At 35.0% G+C, this 10,771-nt stretch overlaps 1 protein-coding gene across 1 annotated transcript; it reads left to right on the top strand.

Annotated features, from left to right (window-relative positions):
• Positions 1–5,989: 5,989 nt before the first annotated feature.
• On the top strand, positions 5,990–9,944 carry LOC114187730 (uncharacterized). Its single transcript, XM_028076064.2, has 2 exons — positions 5,990–8,767; positions 9,130–9,944. Exons 1-2 carry the CDS (start codon positions 6,157–6,159, stop codon positions 9,519–9,521), a joined length of 3,003 nt encoding a protein of 1,000 aa, XP_027931865.2. The 5' UTR covers positions 5,990–6,156; the 3' UTR covers positions 9,522–9,944.
• Positions 9,945–10,771: the final 827 nt, after the last annotated feature.

Genomic DNA, 10,771 nt, shown 5'->3' with positions numbered 1-10,771 from the left:
TACATTAGATCACACCACAACTCCACTTATACATAAAAAATTATGAAACTAAAATATTGTGAAAAAGACAAATATGCTTACATACAAACTTTAATTAACTCGTACTAACCTACAATATATTACCTTGTAAATCATGTATTGTAAACGAAAAAAAGGAGAAAATTTGTCTCATAAAGAAAAGTTAAAGATTTCTTAAGTTTATAGAAGACACGTTTAGAGAAATGAAAATAATAATATATATATATATATATATATATATATATATATATATATATATATATATATAACTTTATCATTTTAAATGATCATTTTTTTTATTTGTAAATTTTTTTAATCATAAAAGCATATTCTTAATTACATATTTGATTATTCAATGTCTAAAATTTAAATTGATGATGGCTAAATTAGGATATTATAATTCACTCGTTTATATAGTCATATACTTTTCTTACATACAGTAAGTTATTATGATGAATTAAAAATCGAGACTTGGTTGTTCATGCTCAGGCAATGGTACTGATTAAGGATGACGATGAATAAGATTAATGGATGAGGATAAGTAAGAGTAGTGTCTACTAATTATTTGTTTTATTTAAAAAATTCGTCCAGTTACTTATTAAATATCCTGAAAAAAAATTGTGGATTTTTTTATACAATGGGTTATGTACTCGTGAGTATTTTTATATATTTCTTTTAATGTTTGAAATAAAATCATTTAAAAATAAATTTTAAAGTATAAAGTGTAAAATCTTAGAAAATGGTATTTTAGAAGTGATAGTGCTTTAAAAATAGTAAAACTCGATTATTTTAATATTAAAAAGTTTTAGTATAAATAGAATTGTTATAAACAAGTTTCATTACCTTAAAACATACAATCTTTCTAGAAATCACTTTTCTAGAGCTATCTGATTTCTCTTTAAGTGTTTTGTCTTTCTAGTTGTCTGATTGAAGAATCGAGACCCTAGGATTGATCCTCTCGGTGAACTCTTCAATTTGAACCGATCAGTTTCTTTGTTCGCATAAGTTAAGTTTCTGCTATCTTTTTTGGTCTTTTCTGTTTTCTATTACATGTAAGTCCTCTTCCTCTTGCATGCGTCATTTTTTTTATCAGTATGAGTCTATGCTTATTAGTGATCATAATGATATGTCCTGATCGTTCTTGTGATGTTTTTCTGTGTAGATAGAACATCCTGTGAAGTTAGAGACATTTGACATTTATAGAGTTGTTTAAACAAAATACCAGGTAAGGAAAACTAATATCTATCGTGTCTTATAAACCTATTAGAATGTTATTATATGATTATTCTGTAATTAACTGATGTATTTTATATGTGAACTGGGTTGTGATGTTTGAAAACGATAAATACGTAGGTTTTATGTGTTGTTTGAGAATAATTGTATGCTATATATACAATTAGATACAATTGGTATGAATATTTTCATAAAATTAATGTTTGATACTTAAATAATATGTAAAAGTTTTGAAGTTATATGGATTGATCGAATAAGTATAATTTTACTTAAATAATACACAAATAATTGAAGTACAAGTGAAAAAATAATTTCAATGTGGGGTTAAATAATATATATATATATATATATATATATATATATATATATATTAATTTTATTTTGATTATTTGATTTAAAAAATAAAAATAGTTTAAATTAATTTTTTTAATAATTATTAACATATACAAATAGTAATGCGTATTTGTGTGTCAGATATCACAATATTTATATCCACTTAATTAATAAACAGATAATTAAATAAACATATATATATATATATATATATATATATATATATATATAAAATATCTGTTATAAATTTTATCCGCGTATATCCAATTTCGAGGTTTTCTTCCATTCCTATCACTAATGTTATCCGTACAAAAGTCAAATTTCACAAACCCTGTATAAACGAAGACTCTCTTGTAACATCCCCCAAACTGTGTAAGGTAATTTGTATAGTTGCATAGATATCAGACGCAATGGCATGGTGTATAAAGTGTAAAAGGACACCTTTACCCTATGTTTCTTATACCATCTACCAAACCAAATGAGAAAAAGTGTCTAACAGAAAGGTGCACCACAAGCACCATCACCTGTAATAACAATAATGCACAATCATGGGAAGACAAAGATGCTAACATTAGATTGTCTAGCATTCAGTTTTCCATAATTATTCCTGTTCTTTTAAACAAACAACAAATGCTGACCAGCCTTATCAACATAAAAGCAAAACAATTCAATTAATCCTTTACAATTTTAGAAGAAAATATCACATATTTATTAGAAAAAAAATTATTTAACACTGTTTAACTACCACTTGATAATCTTTATAAAGACAAAAATAACCTTAACAAAATTTAACTTTCTATTTATAAAATAAAAATAGCAAATAATAGATAATAAAAAATAGTGTCAAAGGGATATAAAAAAAAAAAATCTGGTGTCAAATGCCATTGTTCCATATTTCTTAATCGGTACTGGTTATTGTTTTAGTTTTTTTTTATTGGTGTCGAACTTTCCCATGTCTCCCATTAAAAAAGAACTCACATTATTCAATTTTGAAAAGAATATGAAATTTGATTTTTTAAATTGCTTAATTAGATTTAATTTTTCATAACTTGTGTAGATATTTTGAAAGAGAATTTTATTTTTAAGTGTTATTTTAAAGTTTAATATAATATTAATCTTTTTATCGTTTAAGTTTCCTTTTGTTTCTTGATTTGTATTAAAAACAATGTTAAACAGATTTATTTTTTTCCGAAGAAGTATTGAGAACTTAAAGTATAACTCATTAATAAATCCCGCAAGATCTACAATTGAAGATCAAGAAAGACACCGTGTGTGATATGCGGATACTTGAAATTAAATGCTCCAAGTTCAATGAATTAAATTTTCTGATAAATGAACATCGTTTATGGCGCATCTTTATTTTATAGGCAACTAAGCTAACTCTGTAATCAACACGATCTTCTTCCCCGAAACAAAATGTGGGAAACTCATCAATTCATTTGACTACGTACTAAGTTTCCAAACACAAGACCTTAATTTGAACGCCAAGGTTTCATCCATAGTTACTACTACCCAACAACTCTTTAAATTTGAAAACACTTGTCACATTGGAATAGGAACGACCATTGTGAGTGTCCTAAGAGTCCTGGTAACTTGTGTCAAACAGTCAAAGTTGGGGAGTTAAAACAATTTTCTTTAACATCCTAATGTCTTTTATTTTAAAATTATTTATTTATTGGATATGCTATAATGTGTTTTTACAAGAAGATAAAAAGAATATTCTTTCTTTAAATTTTATTTATTTATTTTAGTTATTTAAATTTTTTTAATATAATGTAATGATGTTTTCACAGTAAATATCCATTGTATTTAAGAAACAAATAAATTTAAAATATATTTAGTGTTAGACTTTTCACAAATATTTTAAGCATAAAATATGTTATTTAGAAGTTTTATACTAAAGAGAGGAATAATATTTTCATGAACCATACGTTTTTCTACAAAGATTATCAAGATCTCCTAAATAATACAAAATTATTCTATTTTAAATTATCTTCCATTCCTCAAAAACTTATTATGCAATGTACAAAAGTTCATGAAAAATATATTTTGACACTCAACTTTTCTCTTACTTCCATTTAATTCTTCCTTTTATTAATCAAATATTATATTTAACAAATATAAATAAAATTTTAAAATAAAATAATAATATATTTGATTGTCAAGTGGTAGTATAATAACAAAACAGTGTCAGATACGGGGTCCAAAATTTATTATGTTTCCAGCCGGACTTATTTTGTAAATATTTGGATGTAGTGACTTTTGTATTTAGTGTTGATTAAAACTTTATATTTAAACAATAATTTAAAATTTAATAAAATTAAAATGACTTATTCCAATAAAATATTTTAAAAAATAAACAATTTATAATAAAAAATCGATTAATATATTTAAGAGGGTGAGAATGGAGAGAATAATTAAAATGATTAAAGATAGATTCAGTAAAAATGTAACGGAGTTAGTTGAATACGATCCCGTGTGAACTTCCCCGCGTTCGAATTCATAAAAAAGGAAAATGACGGGTTTTCCGACATTTGACTGAGATTGACGACGATATTGCTGTTTCATTGAAACGTGAGACGCTTGAGAAGTGTCCATTTTCATTAATCCGTGTCCTCAGATATGTCCTTTCACTTCGTGTTCCTCAATCTTCATCCACTGTTACCCTTCCCAATCCAATATTCTACAACCCTTCTCTTCCTTTTTCACGCTCACAACTTTGTCCTACCTTCTCTCTCTTTTTTCTTTATTAGTCCTCCTTCCTCCTTCACTCTCCCAATAATACTTTCGGAAATTATTGCACTAATTGGAACCTTCCCAAAAGATAACAACACCAATATCCATCAATTATATATAACAATTTCAGGCACTGCTCTATAATTTATACACACACTATAATATTATGAAAAAACAAATCCCAACCCATCAGATCATATTTCTTTGATTTTGATGTCCCAATAGCATAATACAAACAATACCCTTTTTCCCAATTATTCGAGTCCAAAATGGCATTTTTCATGATATTGATAGTGACAAGTCTTTTCAAAAAGAATTACCCGAGAGATATAACATATTCCGATTAATTTTCTATTTTACTTAACGAGACTATGCATCAATCTTAAATTCTCATATTGAATAAAAAAACCAAGGGTTGTTTGTTTACGATAAGAATACTTTAAATAAGAGACTCTTAACCCTCACGTATTAACTAAAACAAATAGACATCGAGGCAAAGAATTCCATTTCTTTCATAAATACCACGAACTAGAGTCACAGACACAATCATACATATTCGCAAAAATGTAGCTTTTTGAAATCATTAGACAACTTGAGCGTAGTGTTTGATGCCATCAAAACATTACTAAAAATTTTGTTTCGTATGACCTCCTTCATAATTAATATTCAATAGCATACAAGAATCTCCACTGTTGTTTGTTTTTCTTACGCAATTCTTGGTCTACAAAGCATCATGACGTGTTTGTTGTAACCGGCACGGGTAATGCATCTTTTTCCCACCGCTTCGGTCTACAGATTCATGTTCATTGCCCAGACACTCCAGTGTTCCACTAACATTTGCCTTTTCCTTTGTGGAGTCACTACAGTTACTCTTTCACTCCACTTTATGAAAGTAAACGGTTGTTGCTGTTTGTTACTACATCCTTTCCTCTCTCTCCTTGTAGCCTCATAGTCACGCGTCATTATTTTCTGATTCTTTTATACGAGTTACATTATGAGAAATACAATCCATTTCTTCATATATATAGCATAATATACTTGTTATGAGTTTCTTTTGTCTTCTCTGACCAGACACTAATGATCAGTATAGATTACTTAAAACATCATTTTGTTACTTAAAGTGAACATTTTGCTACAAATGGACTTGCACATGGTGCATCTACCTCTAACTACTAACTCAATCACTTTTCTTAAATAAAGTCAATTAATTAGTTGACATCATTATGATGTACTAACGAGCTAGGTAGATCTAAATAATCACATATTGGGTATTGCAACCTTGACCTAGAGGGTAATATATATAGTATTTTGAGTACATTTGAGGACTGCCTAGTATGCCATAATTAAATTAGTACTACAAGATTTATCTTCAGGATCAAATCTAGTAATCCCTGGGGCCTAGACTTCACAAAACAAACGGTACACGCCTTTTTCCCAATCCAAAACATTAGTGTTCTATTAGACAGGTAATAATTAGTTTTTCATTTCTCCAACCAAATTTGTAGAACTAAATGCTTCTTTGCCTTAGTTCCTCTTTGAAAGAAATAGTTCTTGAAAGAAAATAGAATACTTATTTGAATGTATATTTGTACAAAAAAGCTCTTTTTTTTTTTTTTTTTAAAGAATATTATATAAAGGGTACATTGATGCTAGATGGGTTTATAGAGAGAGAGGCAAAATGGTCCCTGGCAGCTGAAGGAAAGGAAAGGAAAGGAAAGGAAAGATAGTAAGCAGCAGTAGTAGCAACCACAAACTCGTTGGAAGTTGCAGTAGCAGCAGTGCAAGGAGAAGAAGACGAAAGCAGCATTGTAAGTGAAAACAAAACCAAACGACAAAATGTCCCTGCTTCCCCTGTTCTTCCTCTTCACCGTGCTTCTTCTCCAACAACACTTCTTCATCTCTGCTCTCAACCAAGACGGTTTATATCTGTACCAGTGGAAGCAATCTCTCGACGACCCTGACTCGTCTCTGGCGTCCTGGAACAACCGCGACACCACCCCATGCAACTGGGCCGGCGTCACTTGCGGCCCAAATAGCAGCGCCGTCACTTCACTCGACCTCTCCAACTTCAACGTTGCAGGCCCATTCTCCGCCACCTTCCTCTGCCGCCTCCCCAACCTCACCTCCATCATCCTCTTCAACAACTCCATCAACCAAACCCTCCCTCTCCAAATATCCCTCTGCACCCCTCTCCTCCACCTCGACCTCTCCCAGAACCTCCTCACCGGCACCCTCCCCCACACACTCCCCCTCCTCCCCAGCCTCCGCTACCTTGACCTCACCGGGAACAACTTCTCCGGCCCCGTTCCCCCCTCCTTTGGAACCTTCCAGAACCTCCAGACCCTCTCCCTCGTATTCAACCTCCTTGACGACGTCGTTCCGCCTTCTCTCTTCAACATCACCTCCCTTAAAACCCTCAACCTCTCCTACAACCCCTTCCAACCTTCCCCCATTCCTCACTCCCTCGGCAACCTCACCAATCTGGAGACGCTCTGGCTCAGCGCCTGCAATCTCGTGGGCCCCATTCCCGACTCCGTCGGGAACCTCAAAAACCTTCGCGTCTTGGATTTGACCTTCAACAACCTCTATGGACCCATTCCTAGTTCGCTCACTCGCATCACCACTCTCAAGCAGATTGAGTTGTACAACAACTCGCTCTCCGGTGAATTGCCCAGAGGAATCTCCAACCTCACTTCGTTGAGGCTCTTTGATGTTTCCATGAACCATTTGAGCGGGAGCATTCCCGATGAGCTGTGTCGTCTGCCTCTCGAGAGTCTCAACCTCTATGAGAACGGTTTCACCGGGGAGTTGCCGCCGAGTATTGCTGACTCGCCCAACCTCTATGAGCTGAGGTTGTTCGGGAACAAACTCACCGGGACATTGCCGGACAGTTTAGGGAAGTCTGGTCCTTTGAGGTGGATTGACGTTTCCACAAACCGTTTCTCCGGTGGGATTCCGGCGAGTCTCTGCGATCACGGCGAGTTGGAGGAGATGTTGATGCTCGAGAACCAGTTCTCCGGGGAGATACCGGCGAGTTTGGGATCGTGTCGGAGCTTGACGCGTGTGAGGTTGGGTACGAACCGGTTGTCCGGCGAGGTTCCGGCGGGTATGTGGGGCCTTCCGCATGTGTATTTACTTGAACTGATGGGTAACTCGTTTAGTGGCTCGATTGCGAGGACCATTGGTGGGGCGAGGAATTTGTCGTCGTTGATTCTGACGAAGAACAATTTCTCAGGTGTGATCCCCGAGGAGATTGGGTGGTTGGAGAATCTTCAAGAGTTTTCTGCTGGTGATAACAGGCTCAGTGGGTCGTTGCCTGGGAGTATTGTGAATCTTGGGCAGCTTGGCACTCTCGATCTTCACAACAATATGTTATCCGGGGAGCTCCCCAAGGGGATTCAATTGTGGAAGAAACTCAATGACTTGAATTTGGCTAATAATCAGATTGGTGGGGAGATTCCTGATGGAATAGGCAGTTTGGCTGTGTTGAATTTTCTTGATCTTTCCAACAATCAATTTTCTGGGAATGTTCCAAAGGCGTTGCAGAATTTGAAGCTCAATCAGTTCAATTTGTCTTATAATAGGCTTTCTGGAAAGCTTCCCCCACTGCTGGCCAAGGATATGTACAGGGCTAGTTTTATTGGCAATCCTGGCTTGTGCGGGGATTTCAAAGGTTTGTGTGGTGGCAAAAATGGGGATAAGGGTAACGGTTTTGTGTGGATTCTGCGAGCTATTTTTATAGTTGCCACTTTGGTGTTTGTCATCGGTGTTGTCTGGTTTTACTTAAGGTACAGGAATTTCAAGAATGCCGAGAGATCTGTTGATAAATCAAAGTGGACTTTGATGTCGTTTCATAAACTGGGTTTCAGCGAAGATGAGATCTTGAATTGCCTCGATGAAGATAATGTGATAGGAAGTGGGTCTTCCGGGAAGGTTTACAAGGTTGTGTTGACCAGCGGGGAAGTGGTTGCTGTGAAGAAGATATGGGGCGGGGTCAAAAAGGAAATAGACAGTGGAGATGTGGAGAGAGGTCAATTTCGTCAAGACAGTGCTTTTGAGGCAGAGGTTGAAACTTTGGGCAAAATTAGGCACAAGAACATTGTCAAACTGTGGTGTTGCTGCACTACTAGGGATAGCAAGCTATTGGTTTATGAGTATATGCCGAATGGTAGCCTGGGTGATTTACTGCATAGCAATAAAGGAGGGTTGTTGGACTGGCCAACTCGGTATAAGATAGCTGTTGATGCAGCGGAAGGCCTCTCTTATTTGCATCACGACTGTGTTCCTTCAATTGTTCATAGAGATGTGAAATCTAATAACATCTTGTTGGATGGGGACTTCGGTGCAAGGGTGGCAGATTTTGGAGTAGCTAAGGTAGTTGATGCCACCGGGAAAGGAACTAAATCCATGTCTGTCATAGCTGGGTCTTGTGGGTACATAGCACCAGGTTTGCAGAAATTTTATGTCATTTATTTCCAGTTTTTCTTGACGTTCAATCATATTTTGATAGATATGTGATACAATTAAGTTTGATGCTAGTTCTGCTTAACACACACTTATCACCGCTATCATATATTAATTTGAGAAACCTTTAAATCTAAAGCTAATCGTTTATAATTATACGGAGAAGATTTGTGCCCACAGAAACAATGTGAATGAATTATACCAATTTTAATCGGTAAATTATGCTTTGTATCAAATGGTTTCTTTTGCTTGGCAAGTTGTCATTTCATTATTTTATTTTTTACAATAATGATCCGTTTCCTGGTCTTCATGAAGCCAAACTGATAATCTTCTTTCCTTCTGCAGAATATGCATACACACTTAGAGTGAATGAGAAGAGTGACATATATAGTTTTGGTGTTGTCATACTTGAGTTGATTACTGGAAGGAGACCCGTTGACCCTGAATTTGGGGAAAAAGACTTGGTTATGTGGGCGTGCACCACCTTGGATCAGAAAGGCGTGGAGCAAGTCATTGACTCGAGGCTTGATTCTTGTTTCAAGGAAGAAATTTGCAAGGTCCTCAACATTGGCCTCATGTGCACTAGTCCTCTTCCAATCAACCGGCCCTCAATGAGAAGAGTGGTGAAGATGTTACAAGAGGTGGGCACAGAGAACCTAACGAAACCAGCCAAGAAAGATGGAAAGTTGTCCCCGTATTACTATGACGATGGGTCTGATCATGGAAGTGTTGCTTAGTTCAAGTTCTTGGAGCGGGAGCGGAAAGGTCTAATCTTTTCTTTAACTTAACAGAGGCAAATTCCCCCTGGTGTTTTTTCGGTCATGGTTTGCTTCACAACATTGGCTACAAAAGGGGACAGGAATTTTTTGGGGTGTTGAAAATAGAGTAAGTTAAAGTTTTTGCCCTCTGAAGTTGTTTGACATCAAGACGGCGTCCCTACAAGGTTCAAATTGGTGTCTGCATTAATTTCTCTTGTATATTCAGAAAACCATATTCTGACTGTTAAAGATTAGAATAGACGTGACCGGTCTCTGGTGTGGGTCAGGTGAATGTTTGAATTGTAAAATCAGTAGTGACTCAAAATTGTAATAGAAAATTTGTGTTAACTTCAATCACGTGATGGAAAAATTATCACCCGATTGGGGGAATCTGTATCTAAATCATTCTTAAATGGTTGTAATTCTGTGGATGTTGCCGCATAAAGATTTAGTTGTGGCAGTGGTGGTGTGAAGTATGTGCTGGGTACAGCTATGGGAGTTGAGTTAATGAGGTGGTTGAACAGGCCTTGTCCTTCGTGGGCCATCTTGTTTAATTGCAGGTTCCATCTATTTGTGATGCCTACTAGCAGTACATAAGATAAATGATGATGGGCTATGAATGTCGCAGAAGGGTACCATTTTTTTATAATCATCACTGCATTACAATAGTGATCTTTTAGCTCATGAATTCAGCAGCAGCAGCATCGGGTACTCGTACTACCCTCTTCAGTTGTCTCTAAAAAGTAGTTGCACTAACCTACACTACACTAGGATACCATACCACCACACAACTCAGTTTTTAAGCTTTTCTGATTATGCGTTTCCATTGTATGCAGGTCTTTTGTTTCTTTTCACTTGTGCGCAACTAGCTACAAAATGCAACGCCATTTACACACTACTTTCTATATTAAAAAAGTAAATAATTAAAAAAACTAAAATTTATTCTAACTTAAAATGTAATTAGTTACTTTCATATATGTTTTATATTGTAATGAAATAAACAGCTATAATAACAAAATTTGTAAAGTTAAATTAATAACCTTATTGATTTTTTAAAAAGTATTTTATTTAATATACTATTATTATTTTCTATAATAATCTCCGAACAGAACAGAGTTGAGTGGCGCCTCAAAGCTGCGACTACTTTGTGTTGACCGTGGGTATAAATGAGTGGTAAATGCTAGGCAAGTGATGAGTCATTAATGGTTGGCCTAGAAGTAAGGCACCTG

Source organism: Vigna unguiculata, chromosome 6, assembly GCF_037176805.1.
Source record: "Vigna unguiculata cultivar grain cowpea cultivar isolate G323 ecotype 2 chromosome 6, ASM3717680v1, whole genome shotgun sequence".
Lineage (NCBI taxonomy): Eukaryota > Viridiplantae > Streptophyta > Magnoliopsida > Fabales > Fabaceae > Vigna > Vigna unguiculata.
The sequence above is the reverse complement of the archived record's forward strand: the minus strand, read 5'-3'. Positions and strand labels throughout refer to the sequence as shown.